Genomic DNA, 19,991 nt, shown 5'->3' on the forward strand with positions numbered 1-19,991 from the left:
TGGGTCCTGGGAACATTGTAGGGTCTCAATAAGGTCAAGATGAGGGCTGTATAGGATGAAATGTGTGTATTGGAAGTGCAGAATACAAAAGAAGTGGAAGAGGTTATACCTATGTAAGATTCAGGACCCCCATCTGGATATGGATAAAACCCAGTATATAATCTAATTCAAACAATTATCAACCCTAACCCATGTTGGGAAGCAGCAACATAAGCATGATATTGAAGATTTAGAGGTAAATATCAAAAGAAGTAGCTAAAAGAGCTAAAAGTAGTTGCCTCTGGGGAGCAGCATAAATGTGGTTGTGTGTATGTGTACATGTGTGCATATGTGTATGTTTGGGGGAGGGTAAAATTGCTTTTTAATCAACATATGTATATGCTGATTAAAGTAATTAAAGTACTTTAATTTATTTAAAGTAGAAAATGAATTTATAAATAAGAAATATCCCAGTATCTTTCAGAAAGAATATATCCAAAGCCTGAATAATTACTATACCTGGAAAAAAGCGCATTCTGAATACTTCTTCCAAATTGCCTCTGAGCTGGGTTTATTCTGACAATATTTTGCATACATCTGAAAATCAGTTTTCTGTGATAAAAGCAAGTTCAAATGTATTACCAATTATGAACAATGTACTTTTCTTATAGAGAAAGTAAGAGCAAGAGTGAGTGTGGCTAAGTATTATAGGGAATACGGCCTAAAGTGCTGCCACACTGGCAGCTGGTCAGGAACCCTCTTTATAGTCCAAGAACAGCATGTCCATCTGAACAGGTAGAGGAACACATAATTATCCAAGTAATTTCACAGCTTCTACTTACCAAGTTTGAGAGTTAGAGGGAGAAAAGCCTTCTCTGAATGAACTATAAAAGCAGACTCATATTTTCACAACTGTGAGCTAATAGGGTACCAAGAAATACGCTCTTCCTATGGTGTTAGTCACTCAATTCCCTGGTGAGTGAATTTGTAGCTAAATTCCAAGGTCCTTGATTTATCATTGAGACATATCATTGTACCATGACCCATTAGACATCTGCCCATGCTATTCTCTCTCCTGGAACCATCTTTATTTGAGCCTTATCTAATGCGATGCCTCTTACTCACTCTTTAACATTCATCTCATGAGTCATTTTTTCTATAAAGCCATTATTTATATCTCCAGTCTATGTAAGATTCACTTCTTCTTGGCCCCTATAGGATCATTTGTCTATCTCCAACATAGCACAATTCACACTATCCACAATGGGTTCCCATTTTTCTCTGTGAATATGGTAGTCGTGGGCTTGGTACCCACATAGCCTAGCACAGTGGTTGGCACATAGTACGTTCTTAGTAAATGGCTGTTAAATGAATAAACATGTCAAAAAGCATGTATTAAACTACAACTGGTTACCAAGGTCTCTGCTAACCTTATGAAAGATGCTAGTACAAAGATATGTAGGATATGGAACCTGCCTCAATAACTTTTCCATCAAGTGGAGAAAGAATTCATGAATATATGTAAAGATGCATAGTAAATGTAAAATCCCCAATGAATACCATGGCCATTAAATCTCACTGGAGTCCAAAGGAAAAAGATACTGCTGTTGCTTAGGGGAAAATATGGGCATCGTTTAAATGTGTTTCAATTTAGGATATGTTGAGAAAGGTAATAACCCAAATTTCTTTCTTAACCTTATTATTTTCTCAGTCCATAAATACTTTCTCAGATATATATTAGGAAGCTTTCAATAATCTCCACTATCCAATTGACTCTCAAATTAAGACAGAACTGATATTTCAGAAACAGGGAGAACTAGATAAACAGAGAATATTCTGAGAGGAAACTCTAATGGAAGAGAGTATGATTACAAAACTTGAGAAATCAACTGTATTAAGTACACGCTTGGGACATGGAGCAATGAGCCTCCCTGAATGATCTAATAGAATAAAAAAACAGCTCTCTGTGTTGCAAAGTTCCTGTGATAGATGCCTTGGGTCTGAAAGCCAGACTACATTTGATTCTACTAAGATTTCACATGTATTAGAGGGGAATACCAAGGCATCTCAGGCTAAAATTTAACCAAGCCAAGAATGGTTGTGCTAAGATGATTCCTAACTCTCACATCTTCATAGCTTGGATGGTCCTTGGACTCCTGGGATCACCCAGGGGTCAATGGACACAAGCTGAGCCATTGAAGCATTTGCTAGCACAGAACACAATGGCCATTTGCATGCTCTCGATATCCTATTGCACCAGTTTCTGTAACAAAACCTGGTTTAGCATTAAATACTTGCTCGAGTGATGTCTCCTCTAAAAATATAAAGACGTAAAGAACAATACCTACCTTGTCTCAAAATCTGTTCTTATAAAATTAGCTGCTATTTTGGTGGTCCATATTTATATATTTTTAAATAATAATTGAACTAACCCTTTCCAGGAAACAAAGTCCGACTCTTTCTGGAGCATCAATGCAATTTTCCAGACTGCTCATGAAAAGGCTATGAAAATTTCAGAGGAAAAAAATAATATGTTTATGGGAAATAAATTGGTAAATAACCCTTTAAATAATATCATGAAAAATAAAATTCAATTCAGCAATTACATACTTGCTATGGAATTCATATATTTCTGCCATATTTCCGAAGAGAATATCCTTTTTATTTCTCAGGAGAGGTGGCATAAGATCAAACATCTCTGGATTATCCATCTCTGCTTTATAGCCCTACCCAAAATAAAAAAATTTATTCAGTTAAAAAAAGATTCACATTAACAGTTGATTGGCCCACCAAAGGTGTATGTACAACAAAATGTATAGGGGAATAGTGGGTGAAGCTGCTTGTAATTTTAACATTAAACCTTCTATTTCCCAAAACTATACATTATCATTATTTTTTAGAAAGTAGCACAAGGAAGTGAAGGTTTTCTACTCAATGGGTAAAATAAAATGATAGCTCATTGGCCTTCAGGGTACTTTATAGTATAGGAAACAAAATAGAAACCAAGTATGAAAAATTGTATTATAGGTCATTAACTTCTACTTAAGCTAGCAATAAGTGTTTAGGTTTTTCAGACCAAATTCATACTATGACACTTGTATGAAATGAATGTTTTTCTCCCATTTTTGATCTTTATATCACAATCTCTAAATAGCACCATGGGAATAATTAGAACCATCTGCTGTATCACTAAGAGAACAGCTTCTCTCCTCTATAATACATTCTGAATCCACAATTCTTACTCCTGAGGGAGAACCTGAATACACACATCTGACAAACATGCAGTCTCAAGCCATAGCAGAAATACCCACTGCTGCCATGTGACAATCAAGGAAGTATGCGGGAAGAGAAGACTGCCCTAAACACTTCCTAACAGATGTAGCAGGGGAGCATTCAGGAAAAGATGGGAAAATACAATTTGACACCCTTACCAACAAAACAGTAAACAGCTCGCGAACATAAATCTTCTCAGTCTGTATTAGCTCATTTAGGACATGGCTAAAATGAAAAGATCATATTTATCAATTATTTTATTGTTTTAGAATTGCATTGTAATATTTCAGTTATCATTATAAATTATCTAATGTAAAAATTGTTAATCACAGGAACTACCAATAGTTTTGGTTTATTATCAAAATATAAAATTAATTCTATGATTTCTAGAATAAGTACCACCACAAGATTCTAAAATATATTTAAAAGAATGGGGAGCGGCGCTCAGGACTTATTTTTAAATTGGGGGGGGGGAAGAAACACCTTTATTTCTAACTCACTAAGTTTAAGAATCAATTTACTAAAACCTCACAAACTCTAATCCCCCAAATCTGGGAAATACTTTTGGGGAGGGGGGCAACACAGTTTTTTAGTTATAGTTCCCTCTCTATCTCCCTCTCCCTCAAAAAGAAATATTAGAATTTTAGGCATAATTTTTCCTTTTTCCCAGTAATGTTCTGATATTTTTCAAGACATTAAGTGGATTTATTATACTGGGTTTCCCAAGTATAAATCATACTTAAGTTTCTGTAGTAATTTTGATTACTAGCACTTTATAATAAAACTAGAGGCCCAGTGCACGAAATTCATGCAAGAGTAGGCCATTCTTCCCCCCGGGCTGCCGGCACCGGCTTCCCTCTGGCCACCAGCAGGCAGCCGGACCCAGACTTCCCTCACAGCCCTGGCTTTGTCTGGAAGGTCAAATTAGCATATTATGCTTTTATTATTATTGATACATTTTCCTTCCAAAGCAATTTACAATTGACATTGTATTTAAAATTTGTTTCCTCACTCCCCACTATACGTAATCCTTTTAATTTAACTTCTATCTTTATCCTCTTTTTTATTTTTTACCTTTTAATCATTAACCTTTAAAAATCTTTAATACACATACACACACATAGGGTGGGGCAAAGGTAGGTTTACAGTTGTTAATATGGAAAATAATGCAATCAATAAATAATAATATAAGCACAAACTCTGTGTTTTGTGTACTCACAACTATAAACCTACTTTTGAACCCCCACCCTGTATGTGTCTAAATATATCTTGCTCTAAATACTGGCTACTTACAACTCTATGATATAACATTTAAAAGGTGAATATACTCATCTCTGGAATGTTAACAGAATACTATAAAAGTGAATGAAACTGAATATTAACATGTACAAAATAACATTGTGTATATACATAATCCTTCGTAGTTTTTGGAACACTGTCCCATTCACTCTGACCTCATTTACAAAAGAGGATACTAATATTCTGTAAAGGTCTAGTTAATTTTCAAGTCACATAAACAGAGCATATGTTAACCAGGTCTAAATGCAAGACTTTTGATATTTCATCTAGTGTTCTTTTCATCAAATCTTGTATAACCCCATACTGTGAACTCCAAATCCCAAACATGTTCGCCTTGGACACTGAATCAGTAACTCCACTGCATAGATAGTATATATGTCTGTTAATAAATTTTAAAATACTTCTTTAAAACATCCAAGGTATTGTTATTGCTCAAACTGGAGGATGGACCAGAACTTCTCTTCTCCAGACAATCATGCACCACTTCAATCTGAAATGATGAAAATAAGTTAAATTAGCATCTAAGTAGGTATAGTTCTTGTTCAAAAAAATCTGGCTCAAATTGTTTTCTCTAGGTCCAAACTGTGTAGATAAATTGAAAAATAACCCTATGATTATTTGTTCTTTCAGATATAACTCTGATATGTACTATTAAAAAAAACATTTGAGTTGCCTAAGAGGGCAGATTTAAGATAATAATTAGAATTTGCTTTATATATTAAGTAATGTTTCATTTATTTGTCATTTTGGGAAAATGAGGTTAATTCATAAAAAGCTTATTGTGCAAATAACTGAAGTTTATTCACTGAAGAACTAAAATGGCTTGTCAACCTTAATGTTTTTTAAAGATTTTTTATTGATTTTTTTTTTAGAAAAGAAGGGAGGGGGAGAGGGGAGGGAGGAAGGAAGGAAGGGAGGGAGAGAGAGAGAGAGAGAGAGAGAGAGAGAGAGAGAGAGAGAGAGAGATCCACTTCCTCCTGCATGCCCCCTAGTGGGAGTACAAAACCAGGCACATGCCCTCACTGGGAATTGAGCTGGCAACCCTTGGTGCAAGGGAGGGCGCCCCACCAACTGAGTCACACCAGCCAGGGCTCAACCTTAATGACTTTTTTATGGAAACCTTTCTAGGAAATATTACATGAATCCTTGAATTCTTTAACCCAGGATACAGAACATTGTTGATCCTTTTCCTGTTCACTCAGTGGCATCAATCATGAACATAAATGATATGATAAAATCTAATGATATACTCCAGGGCTAGTAAAATGTGCAGAAATGTCTATTGTTTCTTGAAATGACTGTTGCCTGTTCATCTGTCTCTGCTCTCTGCCACATGTCAGTTGTTGCTATAAGTGATCTCCCTGATCCTAAACTGCTAACTTATTTGCAGACTCTATGGGACTTGGACTACCTTACTGAATCAACTGCATGAGATTTATCACAAAATTAGCATTTCGCTCTTCAGAAGCATCCGAAGTATATTCCAGGGATCCTGGTTGTATTGAACAGCTGAGATGAGCAAAAACCCTAACCTCCAAGTAATGTAACAACTGGAACCCCAAATCAAGTATGAGATCTATCAGCTAAAATGTATTTCCACAGAATATGACCTACTTATTAAAAATGCAGGTGGAAAGGAACAAACATTTATTAACTATAAATGTTTGCTCTTCAGAAGCATCTGAAGTATGTTCCAGGGATCCTGGTTGTGCAGGCACAGTCCTAGGTCCGAAACACACATCACTACATCAAATCCTCACAGCAATTTAGCATGCTATGGCATACTTAGCCCCATTTTACACATGGGAAAACTGAGGCTCAGAGACGTTTAGCAACAGGGCCAAGGTTCATACCTTGTAAGTACTATGAAACCGAGTCAAGCCCGTGGCCTGTCCCTATTATCATGCTCCCTCTTTAAGAGCGCGCTTTGATTTATGTCTGCTCAATGTACCAACTGTTATCATTTTAATGCTATAATTAGGACTGAAAATACTGCACACTCCACTTATCAGATAAGTATGCATTATTTACTTTTAAAGAATTTCTGAAATACAAGTTTTTAAAGTTCTGAAACATAAATATCTACTTTTAAATACATAAAGATTGTGCAAATTGACTTGAAGTGGAAGAATGTGTGCATTTTGCAAACTAGTTCACCAGCTACAAATCTCACCGAGAAAATGTACAGAGCCACACAGCCTCCTATTTTCCCCTGCAACTGAATAAATACACACAGGGGAATGCTAAGGTAGTTATGAGTTAAAACTAGAACCGAAAGACATGTAGGACAATGAAATTTGGCATTCATCCTGTTTCCTTCTTGGGCCAGAAGTTGTGGCTATATAACATGATAACCAGGCATGGTATGTAGGTTATTCACCAGCCTGTTAATAATTGTATAAAAGCCTTAGAACACTACCATACACCACATATTTTTCAAAGTATTTCACAAATATTAGAGTATTTTATTTTTATACTAACTCCATAATGAGGGTATCCTATTGTTATCCCCATTTTACAGATAAGGAAACTGATTTCCGAGAACTTACCCAAGGTTATACAGCCAAGTGATGCAACTGGGATTAAAAGCCAGGCAGTCTGGCTCTATAACCTGTATCACTATGACAAACAGCCCGTTGGCAATATATTCTTGTCTTTATTTACCATCAAGAACACACAAAGAAAATGTAGGGCATTGCAATTATGATCAGGCTACTCTCTGAAGATACCAGAATATCATGGATAACTGAGAAGGAATCATGTATTTGTCAAGAAATGAATAGATGTCTTTTTCAGCCCAAAGTATGGTCCATTAGAACCTGTCCTTTACCCATGCTTCTTACTTGCAGGACTGGAATTACTTATGAAAGAAATCCCCTTTTATAAAAATGTACATCACTTATTTAATGATTATTGAAATGGGGTACGGGGAACGAGATGCTGGAACATACATGAGATATTCTACAGAAATTATTTTGAATTTGACCCAAGATTTGAGAAACTACTCATTCATCTGGGAATATGCCAGGACTGCAATTAGACACAATGCAGCATCAGCTTTTCCTTTTAGATTAAATAGGCTTTCAAAAACACAACGGTTGAGTGATTAAAAATATGGCTTTAAGACCCTATACCTATTCTGGAACTACAGTAATAAAGCCAGCTTTGAATTAATTAATGATATTTACTTTTAAGTTGCTCTGATTTTGTTTCCAAGTCTTCTTCCCTGGGAGAGAAATGTGAAAATATTTCAGACCAGAGTGAAAATCAACACTTACATGCATATTTATTAAACAGAAAGATAGTAATATTACAATGTGTTCATATCAGTATTTTTAAAATCACACTATACAAAACACTTGAATGTTTAAATTTAGCTATATGATCTCAACTTCTTATTGAGTATACTTTTGCCATGTATCAACCCATTTTCTCCTTCATGAAACATTCACTTGATTGCCAAGCAAGCATGAAGCTGCGTGATAGTACACATAAATTATTTGTAGATGTGGTGTTCATCTTGACACATAAGCATTTAATTAGATTGTACCTCACTGATTAACTGGGTCAAAAAGTTTTGAGAAAAATCTAAACTTAAGTAATAATTACAGCATTTATTTGGCACTTACAATATGCCCACATTCTTGTAAACCCTACACAGGCATTTTCTTTTTCAAACCTCAAATCACCTCAAGAGATAAGTACTACTTCTATCCCCATTTTAAAGATACATAAGTAAGGTTACTATCTTGTGCAAAAGCAGAGGTGGTATTCAAATCTAAATTGTCTACTATCAGAATCTGTTTCTAACCACTATATAAAACAACATATCTGAAGCATGTTAAGGTGCTAAAACGAAACAAACCAAAAAACAACTTCATCAAAATTCCAAACTTTAATCTTTCTGTTCTTCCTGTTTAATCTTTCTTTTTCTTTCTGCTTAATCATTCTCTTCTGTTTAAAAAGGGTGAGCCCCTATATTGTTATGCAAGGAGTCCAGATGTTCTGACAAAGCCCAGTGCCTGGTCCACTCAAAGACTAGGTCATTTAAGCTCCTAATTCTCAGGGCTGCTGAAAAGGCTGCCACCCACACAGGCTTTGTAGGTCTCTCTTCTCCATGGAAGGAACATACTTTATGTCTTTTCCTCCTCAGCAGGAGCCATTGCAAGGCACACTCAGGGAAAGGCTATTATGCTGTTATGTTCTCTAAATTTTATACTTTCATTTACTTAAAAATGCATTATATGTTTTTAGGTTTATATAATCACATATATATAAATATAAATTAGACTTACTGGCAATTATTATATAAAATCAATTTCTCAATAAATACTGATGTCCATCACTTTAAAGACACTTGACATAGAGATCTGAACTTATTTACAAAGGTAAATTAAGGATGTTCACTAACTAGCTGTACTAATTAATTCTTAACAAATACATGAAGAGATGAAAAAGGAGTATTTACAAAAGAAATGCATTTTTTTTCTGAAAAGCAATGTAGATGAATTCATTCTTTTAACAATGTAAATATGTATAAAACTTATTGAGTGCCTATACTATATGCTAAGCTCCGAATTTGGTGCTAGGGATACAAACATAAATTGCACACAAACCCTTCCCTTATAGAGCTTACATTCTATCAAGAGAAACACAAAACAGGAGATAACACTAAAGGTGAGACGAAATGAACAGGGACTTGTTATCACATAGCTTGACTATCCAACTGAACTGGCAAAAGGGGAGGAGAGGCAGGAAGGAAAATATTACCTAAAGGAGGTGGCCTACAATAGGAAAATTGATAGAGGAATAGGAGCTAGAGAAGGGAAACAAGAGAGGGAAGGGAACACTGTTCCTGAGAGAAAACAGTATATGTGAAGTCCAAAGGCAAGATAACTAAGGGAATTTAAGAAGGGAAAATGGGGAGACAGGGAGACTCCTATAGTTGTCAAAGTAATAGATGATATTAACTTGGATTAGGGAAGTGGCAGTGAGTGATAGCAATGGGAATGGAAATAAGTGAGGTGTTTTTTTTTTTACCGATGAGAGGTGGGGCATGAGTGAGAAGGGGAAGCCAAGGGTCCAGGAATCATGGTGCTATTCACAGAGATGAGGAAAATAGGAAGAGCAAGTTTGCAAAAGAGAAGCAATCAGTTTGGGGTACGCTGAGTCTGAGTTGTCTATAGGAAATTCTAGAAGGCAAATTGTAAATGCAGGTTTGACTAGACTAGAGTTACAGATTTAGGAACTCAAACCACATTTTACCCCTCACAGACAATGTTCTTCCATAACTTCCCTCTGTATTAAATGTTAATTCAACAAATATTTATTACATCCTGCTAGGTCCCAGGAGGCAACTGTGCTAGGTACAGGATTCTATTTGATACAAATTAATAAAAATAAAACAAAGAACAAAAAAAAACAGCTTAGCTTATTTTATGAAAAATTAGCACTTATGCTTTGATTTGACCCAAACTTATATATCTGGCTTAGCAATTAAAAGTCTTGAAGAATTATTTGGAACTGATTGTTATAATCCCCATTACTCACAGAGCAATAGGGTAAAATGAATGATGTTTGTAGCATAAGTAATGCTTTGATTTAATTTATAAACCATGATTTATGATTAATAAAATCATTAATCTAACCATGTCATGAAGCTGCCTTCTTCCTCATAAATGCACTAGGCAGTCTTAAATTGCAGCAAATTCAAGCTACTCCCAACAAATAATTTTATTGTGGATGACACAAGAGTCTATAAAATGAAAAACAGCTTGATTTATTTTAATAGTGAAACTGTTTTCCTCTTATGAGTGGTCATTTGATGAAAGTGCATAATCTACTTTTTATATAGTCATTTTCCAAGACTAAGTGTAATAGTGAGAGAATAATGGACAGTTATCATGAAAAAGAGAGAAAGTTAATTGTAGGCAGAATGCAAAAATGAATGCTGATCGTTTGAAATGCCAAAGTGATTTTTCACATACACAAACTCAGAAAATGTACTAGTGAAAAGTAATAAAGATGGGTACCTTTCAAAAAAATTTTACATGCTTGAAAGAAAGTATCCAACTCCCACTGCAGAAAGAAAGTGTAACACCATTAACTAATAATATCAGAAATTAATGAAACAACACAAAGCAATATGCACTTTAGTGATTAAGGCAGTGAGTGGGATTTGGATAGTCTCTTCAGAATCCTATTTCTCAACCCAAAGTGTGCCACTTCTGGAACCCCTTTCAAGGAGCTGAACTTTTAGAAGACTGTAAAGAAAGAAGCCTTAGTCGGATAGTCTTGTTTATTGTATACTTCTTATGTTCTACAATTTTTTTCACAAGAACCCTTTGAAGTCAATAGGTGTCAATGTTCCTATTTTACAGGCAAGGAAACTGAGGTTAAAAGGTTAAGGGAACTGTTCAAGGTCACACAGACTGTAAATGAATGCAGGAATCTGAGATCTTAGGAATATCAACCTGTTCTATTTTCATTCTCGGTTATTGGTTTTTAGCCCCTTATTTTTTTTTTTTTACTTTTTCCCATATTATCATAATCAACATTACTTATTTATGGGATTGGTCAGTTTTATTTGTGAGTATATTTTTATGTTTAATAATTATTAATTATATAACTTTGATCATCTTAGCCTAGTTACCTGCTTTCCTCATCACTTTTAAATATGATCCATGCTGGGGCTGGGCTGGATTTTTAAACTCATTATGCCTCGCTCAAGCTTTCTATGAATTTCAAAATAGTTCCCATACATTAATAAAGTCTCTGATTCTCTTAGATAGGAGAGACTGAATTTAGTCCTACATTTACCCATTCAACTTACTTAAGGCCCCAAAGCCAAATCACTCTCCCCCTTCAAGAGGCCTCAGAAGCTGCTCAAGGGAAACCTTGGAGCAATACAGTCATCTTATTTCCAGAGTAGCTCAACAACATAGTGAGGATAATTATTTTATCCCACAGAATGTAGAAAGAGAAATGGATATTACATGACTGAAATAGGTCAACAAAGATTAAAACCAGAAAATGGACTCTGTGACAGGCAAAATTGTTCTATTTACTTGCATTTATGTACAACAGACAAACCATTCTATTATCCAAGCCATTTACTTACTAGAAGCTTATAAGAACCAAGTTATAGTTTATTGAGGTATATCGTGCATATGCGTGAGTATGTGCAGGCACATGTGTGTACCAGTATCATATGCCTTCCTTCTTCCACCTGCTGAAGAAAAGGGTGAATTTGATGCTGGTATAAATGTTCACACTCATTGCAAGTCTGGACTATTTAGTACAGATATGTAACATCCTGTAGGAGTAACAAAGTAAATAAGAGCAGTAACATAAAAAATAAAAGAGGGAATGTAAGATTCTTTACCAGGTTTAGGTGAAAAAAAGGGTGCTTTAGGTATGATCGCTTTGTTGGAAGCAGGTACCTCAAACTGGATTGGCCTCACATGCTCATATTTCAGGTTCTTGAAACCAGCTTGTTGGTTCTCAAATACAGTTCGAATGCTTTCAAGCTTGAGTTGTACAGTCTGAATTTGAATCTACAGGTTGTATAAAAATTTTATGAAATATTTTATGAAATGGGATGATTACAAATACTATCAGATTTCTCAGACTCAAACAGTCCAAATATTAATGTAGAGTTCAAAATATAACTAGAAGGAATTTAGAAAAGTAATGGAGATTAATGTATTATCTCCACATAACCAAAACAAATAAAAGAAAAATTCATCAAGCAGTCATGAAATAGGTCACCACATAAAGTGATTTACCCTTCATAAACAAGAAGGGATACTGCCTGGAAAAGAAGGCATATTTAGCATCAGAAAGCCACCAAGTTAAGCATTGTCACAGTAGTTTGTTTCTTTTAGTTCTCCATGTTGTAAAAGGCTCCTCAGAGCCATTATAAAGAATATCTACTTCTGGCCTTCATAGACAATTTGACACAGCCAAGCTTGGTGGCATCCAGAGAATGACTCGGTTATTGCCACAGCCATGGTTCTGTTTTTCTGGGGCATTCCCTAAGATCTGCTGCTAAACACAGATTTAAATACTGTTCCAATCTTTGCATCAATTAGACATTTTAGCAGCAAATAGTATCACAAATAAACTTATCTACAATGTGAAAACAGTGCTTCATTACATCTCCAATGGGGTGGTACTGAACAAACCTAAAGCTCTCCACCCCATCAACAGCAACTTCTGCTTGCTCCCCACCCCCATCAAGAAGACCCAGATCCTTTCTTTAAACCTTCCTTCTCGTCAAAACCGGTTTGGCTCAGTGGATAGAGCGTCGGCCTGCGGACTGAAGGGTCCCAGGTTCGATTCCGGTCAAGGGCATGTACCTGGGTTGCGGGCACATCCCCAGTGGGTGATGTGCTGGAGGCAGCTGATCGATGTTTCTCTCTCATCGATGTTTCCAACTCTCTGTCTCTCTCCCTTCCTCTCTGTAAAAAATCAATAAAATATAAAAAAAAAACCTTCCTTCTCAAACTGAGTAGAAGCGATATCTGTATCCACACAGCATCTGTTGTTGGTTACTGCAGCACAAAGAAAAGATGTTTGGGGTAGGGTGATCTTGACATTGGCCCAATATTTGCCAATATAGCTTTGGTCTTTCTCCAAGGATGCACAAGAAAATGTATGTGAGAGCTCCTAGTATGTGAAAAAAGTTTAAAAATAATGGAGTCAGAGCTCATAAAGGAAATTACTCTTAATTAAATAGCAAGAATAAACCTTTGGATTTTTTTTAATATATTTTATTGATTTTTTACAGAGAGGAAGGGAGAGAGATAGAGAGTTAGAAACATCGATGAGAGAGAAGCATCGATCAGCTGCCTCCTGCACATCTCCTACTGGGGATGTGCCCGCAACCCAGGTACATGCCCTTGACCGGAATCGAACCTGGGACCTTTCAGTCCGCAAGCCGACGCTCTATCCACTGATCCAAACCGGTTCCGGCAATCCTTTGGATTTTTTGAAGCTTAACAGTGACACTGATATCACCTCTAATTTTTAAGAGCACTGTGTAATTGCAATTTGATATAAGTTAGCAGTGAAGTAATAAAACTCTTACAATACTAAACCTACGGTAATTATAGTTTTTAAAAACGTGTTTACTTAAAAAGAAGCCTCTTATTTTGAGTTCAGGGGATAAAAGTACATCAAATTCATACTGTAGGGTTTTAGTAGCAAAGTTTATAAAGGGCAGAGCCATTTCAAGAAAATGTTCGATATCTTGGAGGGCTTTCTGAGCATTTTCTTTAGACTGAAACTTATCTATTTCCTGATTAGCTAGAAGACATTCTCCTTCACCACAGCATTGAAGAGCCTGGTGAGCACACTACACACACACACACACACACACACACACACACACACACACACACACACCATAACTATGAGTAAATGAAAACATATATGTTTGTCCCTTAAAACAGTGTTTATCAGTTTATCAGTCCCAGCTTCTGTCAATCAGGGTTACTTTCAGAGCTATTAAAAATAAGATATCTAGGTTGGGTCTCCAGAAACTCTGATTCAGTAGCTCAGGGCCATAAGCCAGGTATTTATATGTTTACAGAGCTCCACAGGTATTTCTGATGCACACCCAAACCTGGGAAGCACTGCACTCATTTCATAACAAGGAAATCATTCTGCAGCAGAAGCCTGACCATTCTATCAATACTAATATTTGAGCTGCATGCTATTTTCCCAAAATCAATAACTGAAATATGAAACTCCTAGCAAAATATAATGTATAATATGAAAGCATAATGATTGCTCAGGACAAGGATAAAAGTTTCCTTGCCATAGAAGATGTGCAGATTAAAATGTTCATGCTCAGATATGATGCCTGTAAATGATAGCCCTATTTTTCATTCCACTGCCAGGAACAGATCTTATCTTCACTGCTTACCCATGAATGGGGTCAGAACCTTCAAGCAATGGCAGAATATTTTCCAGTCACTTTAATTTTTTACTGCTATAACTATGAAATGTGGGAAGAGTTTCAGGTTTTATCAAAATGCGCCCCAAGGTTTTGTAAAGTGTTCTGTCTGCAAACTATCACTAGAGTAGAGGCTTCAGAGATGTACCCAAAATAGAAAGAAGCCATCACAACCACAATCTCAGTATTTAGAACAGAGGCTGAAATTCTTATAATACTAACCTGCTATGAATTCTGCAGAGTTAATATGGATTAAATAAGCATAGTCAAACTCAGACCTCTTGCAAATTCCAAAGCTATACCAGACCTTGACCATATAACCTCTGAGAAGGACCCAGGAAAAATATTTATCTTCCTTTTAAGAAATGCACCATGCCACATGACACTACCTGCTGTAGACGTTTATGCATTTCGAAGGTCCAGCTGAGTTGTATCCGTTTGTGTTTTGTCTCATTAACCAAAATATCAGAAAGATAATGTAGCTCGGTGCACCTCTGGCAGATCAAATCAAGTGCATAATGGTGATTTGATGTAAGTCTGTGTCCATGTAAAATCACAAACTGGACCTTTGCTAACAAATCCTGATTTTAAGAAAGAAGTAAAATAATAACTGCATGATCTCTGTTCAAAGAGAGGGGGGAATAATTAAGAAGCAGATTGATTGAGCAAGGAGATATTTTGCCAAAAATATGATTTGATATCATACTTTTACAGGCTGCAAAAAAAGCTGTTACAGTAATTAGCTATAGCAGTTGATATCAGAAACTCACACATTTCTGGTAATATAAAAAGAAAACTATCCAGTCTCCCAGAATAGGAATGAGATTTGCTTCTTGTGGATTGTACAGATTTAGAACAGAACCCCATATATCAAATGAAGTACACACCAGCCAAAGAAAGCTAATTGGTTTCACACATGTCAGCCTTGGAAATCCACCTGACACCTTTACAGATCTGAAGTGAACCTATCACAGGGTTTGCATGTCAAAAGGGATCTTAAAGGCTTTGCCTCCACATCAACTGCTGACTCGCCCCCACCATAGTGACTGAAACATAATAGGAGCTCAGGAAATGTTTGTCGACGTAAAATAAAGAAACCTGAAGCCCCATATGAAGAAGTGACTAGCCTATCCAGATAGTGGGCAAACCAGGGTCAAAATAGGGAGCAGTTTAATGGAACAGAATTCCAGTGTTGCAAGATGAGAAAGGTCTAGAGATCTGTTGCACAACAATGTGAATACATTAAACACTACTTAACTGTACACTTAAAATGGTTAAAATATTAAATTTTGTTATGTCTTTCATCATAATTACAACTGAAAATTATTAAAAAACAAAAACAAACAATAAAACCAAAGCCCCCTAGTTTCCAACCCAGTTTGCCTTCTTTTTCTACTCTACCATAGGGGTCTGTAAATTGCCCCACAATCACAAAGATCTACAAGCAGAATTCCAGAACTGGTCACCACAACTGCTACCTCTCAATTTTTGTTTCTTGGTGCTGGTGGTTCACCCATAAATCTATTTGTTTGCTGAAAACCCACCTTAAAAACCATGGCCTTGCCCTCTCATACAAAACAGGGGAGCAAAGCTAGAGTTTGTTAACTAGTAAAGCCATGAGTCCAAGCTTTAAGACTGGCAGTTAGCTCTTTTGAGTCATGTATCTCAGGTACTGTGCTGTTTTATCTACAACACCTAAATGAATCCTTACAATCTACTCTGCAAAGTAGGTCCTTTCATCACCAATTTATAAACTAGGACATCGAGGCCTAGAAAATGTAATCAATTTACGTAAGGTCACACAGCTAGTCAGATTAAGTAGATCTATCTATATGAATGTATTCTGGTTCAAATAGATATAACAAATGATGGATATTTATGGAATTATGTTCTTGTATGTTTCCCTTATTTCCAAGTACCCAAATAGGATTCTTGATAGACATTTTTCTAGCTTCTTCAAAATGACTTATGATCTTGTTCCCACTGGCAGGCCTAAAATATTTCACACCATTATCTCAGAAGCTTCCTACATGATATATGCAGTGTCACTTCAGGCCCACATTGAACAGAATGGAAAACAGACCAATATTATTGAAAAAATTATATAGATTGTTGCTGAGAGATTACCAGTAATCATAATAAGGCTTTCAACCACTGAAAAGCATCAAAATGTACTATTATACTCCATAAATATAATGAACATCTGAAATGCAATCTTACCTGAGAATTTTCATCTAAGTTTTCCAAATGTTTTATTTTTTGTTTTATATGAGCTATATTCCCTGTGACATCTGCCAACTCTGCTTGTTGATTTAATAGAAGTTCAACTTCACGCACAAGCTAAAAATAGTAATAAAAATTAGTCTTACAAGCAAATAAATTATTAAGCATTTCCCTTAATAATCAAGTTGTATAGGAAATGCTATTAAATAAGAACATCAATATGAAAAATTGTACATATGAAAAATATTTTCAGTTATTTTATTCACAGTAATTAGTATAATCTGCTAAAATTTAACCTCCTAGATATCAGTGTGTATTGATTATTTATAAAATATCACTATGTACATATGAAAACATGTATATGTGAACATGTATGGAAGTATGTATAAATATATGTACCTATACATATATATTCCCTAGCTCTATGGTGAACAGTTCTAGAAACAAAGACCCTTTAGTAGCAATGAGGACTCCTAGCATCCAGATGTTGATCTTTAACATCATTTCCCAGAGAAAGAAACCAGAGCTTCTAGAAAATGTCTGGTTCCAAGGCTTGGACCATCTCTTTATGCTAGAAAGTAAAGAAGTGATAAAATAATATTTGGACATATCACCAGGACATGGTAGTTAGCTTGAAACACCAAAATAGTAAGAGCAGTAATAAATTATGAACCATTAAAAATCTATGAAGCCATGGACCCAAAAATATAGATAGATAGATAGATAGATAGATAGATAGATAGATAGATAGATAGACAGATAGATAAGGAGAAGGGAAGACCCTTGCTTACAATAGCATGCCTATGTGGACTGGTAAATGTGGAGGAGACACTAGAGAAAAAATCCCCAGTATTTCACAACTATTATAATAAAGACTATTTAAATCAAGAAAGATCAATTGATATTAAACCTATGGTTATCTTTTGATGAGGAGCAAGATATTTGCATGGGCCCAGCCGCTGTGGCTCAGTGATTGAACGTCGGCTTATGAACCAGAAGATCACAGTTCGATTCTGGTGAGGGCACATGGGTTGTGGGCTGGATCCCCAGTAGGGGCCATGCAGAAGGCAGCCGATCAATGATTCTCTCCCATCATTGAAGTTTCTATCTCTCGTACCCTCTCCCTTCCTCTCTGAAATCAATAATATATTTTTAAAAGATATTTACATGGCCTTAAATTCTCTCCCCACACATTTCCTATTAGATACAGGTGGAAAAAAGTAACTATACAGTGGAGAAATTTAATAGCACCCTGACTGGGTGATCAAAGTCTACATCAACAATGAGGGATCGGTGGACTTAATTTCCTCCAGATGTGATACCTTCAGAAGGACACATTGCATATGTGATATTCCAGGCAGTCATACACAGATTAATCTAATCACGAGAAAATGTCAGACAAATTCAAAAAGAAGATTTTATTTTTAAAAGGACTGTATTATACTTTTGTCTGTCTATAAGTTATTTTTTTACTTAATCCCTTCATCTTTTTCACCCAGCTCCCTCTCCCTCCCCTCTGACAGCTATCAGTCTGTTCCATGTATTCATGCCTCTGTTTCTATTTTGTTCATCAGCTTATTTTGTTCATTATATTCCACATGTCAGTGAAATCACACAATACAATATACAGATGATGTATTATAGAATTGTACCTCTGAAATCTATATAATTTTATTAACTAATGTCACCCCAATAATTTCAATTAAAAATAAAATAAATAAAAAGGACAGTATTATTAAAAATGTTAATGTCATAAAAGACAAAATATGGCTATAGAAATGTTCTAGATTAAAGGCAACTAGGGAGACTTGACAACTTAATGCCATACAAGACTCTCTAGACTGGACCCTGTATTATACATGGGAAAATAAGGTTGGCTGGAGCATCATCCCATGCACTGAAGGATCATGGGTTCAATTCCTCATCAGGACACATACCCAGGTTTTGGTTTCCATCTCCAGTCAGAGTGTATAGGGGAGACAATCAATTGATGTTTCTCTCTCACATTGATGTTTCTCTCTCTCTCTCTCTCTCTCTCTCTCTCTCTCTCTCTCTCTCTCTCTCTCAAAAAAAAAATCATTTTTTTTAAAAAAAGGATAGCTGAAGAATGGGTCTCTCTATACAATGGCTCATACAAAGCAAACTGCCTGCAAATAGACTGGTGGTAAAGCACCGAGGAAGCCACTAGCTACCAAAGTCACTCTCAAGAATACACCTTCTACCAAAGGGGTGAAGAAACCTCATCATTACAGGCCTGGTACCATGGAACTTCCTAAAATTAGATGTTAGCAGAAGTTTGCTGAACTTCTGATTCACAAATTCACCTCCCAGTATCTGGTGTGAAAAATTGCTCAGGACTTCAAAACAGATCTACGCTTCCAGAATGCACCTATTGGTGCTTTGCAGGAGGCAAATGAGGCCTATCTAGTTAGCCTTTTTGAAGACACCAACCTGTGTGCTATCCACGCCAAACATGTAATAATTATGCCAAAAGACATCCAGCTAGCACACCACATATGAGGAGAGTGTGCTTAAGAATCCACTAAGATGGAAACATTTCATTCTGTTAAAAAAAATTCTCTTCTTCTTGTTATTGGTAGTTCTGAACATTAGATTTTTTTTTCCATGGGTCAAAAGTTACCTAACTATATGCTTGCAAAAAGGGGACAAAAATCAGGTATTAGCAGTATTCCCATATTCATTTGTGTGAGAATTTTTTAATATAAATATGGGAACATAAAGCATTGATGCAAGTTAAAATGTTTCAGTAAACAACATTCAGCAGTTTAACTTTATAAAAATGTAAATAAACATGTTAATTTGGGCAATGTCAGGATTTGGATTTAAAACAAACAGTAAACTTCTTATTGATGGCAAAAAAATGATAGTATCAAGTCAGTTGGCAAAATTGGAATACTGACAGTAGATAATACAAAAGTATCACATTATTGTTGAATGTACTAAGTTTGGTAACTGTACTATAATTATGCAACATAATATTCCTATTCTGTATATTCAAAAACATCACATTTGACAATATTCAAAATGTTATGAAAGTTTGAAATTGCCAAACAAGTTTTTAAGTTAACTTCCTAAATATAGAGTCTATCTGATGTCACTATGAAATACAGATCATGTCAGTGAGATTATAATCCAAGAAGAAACAGAATAATAACTGCAGTATAAAAATTTAATATGGATGCAAATTAAGATATACAGAGAGGTATAATAGGTATGATCAGGGAAAGTGTTACTT

The 19,991-nt window shown here is 35.7% G+C and overlaps 1 protein-coding gene and 1 pseudogene across 3 annotated transcripts in view; one reads left to right on the forward strand and one right to left on the reverse strand.

Annotated features, from left to right (window-relative positions):
* Nucleotides 1-19,991, reverse strand: part of MCF2 (MCF.2 cell line derived transforming sequence) — a 69,521-nt gene that overhangs the window by 26,377 nt on the left and 23,153 nt on the right. For both annotated transcript variants that reach the window (XM_081115042.1, XM_081115043.1), the window contains 9 exons: nucleotides 16,733-16,852; nucleotides 14,902-15,093; nucleotides 11,936-12,107; nucleotides 7,740-7,777; nucleotides 4,953-5,041; nucleotides 3,411-3,477; nucleotides 2,590-2,705; nucleotides 2,412-2,481; nucleotides 499-591 (listed from right to left, as the gene is read on the reverse strand). In XM_081115042.1, coding sequence (XP_080971168.1) covers nucleotides 499-591; nucleotides 2,412-2,481; nucleotides 2,590-2,705; nucleotides 3,411-3,477; nucleotides 4,953-5,041; nucleotides 7,740-7,777; nucleotides 11,936-12,107; nucleotides 14,902-15,093; nucleotides 16,733-16,852 — 957 coding nt within the window. The remainder of the gene's footprint in view (nucleotides 1-498; nucleotides 592-2,411; nucleotides 2,482-2,589; nucleotides 2,706-3,410; nucleotides 3,478-4,952; nucleotides 5,042-7,739; nucleotides 7,778-11,935; nucleotides 12,108-14,901; nucleotides 15,094-16,732; nucleotides 16,853-19,991) is intronic.
* Nucleotides 18,860-19,255, forward strand: LOC308536031 (histone H3.3C-like; annotated as a pseudogene). Its single transcript has one exon. The product of its transcript is annotated as a histone H3.3C-like (transcript).

This window comes from Myotis nattereri (genome assembly GCF_964212035.1).
Source record: "Myotis nattereri genome assembly, chromosome: X".
Classification (NCBI taxonomy): domain Eukaryota; kingdom Metazoa; phylum Chordata; class Mammalia; order Chiroptera; family Vespertilionidae; genus Myotis; species Myotis nattereri.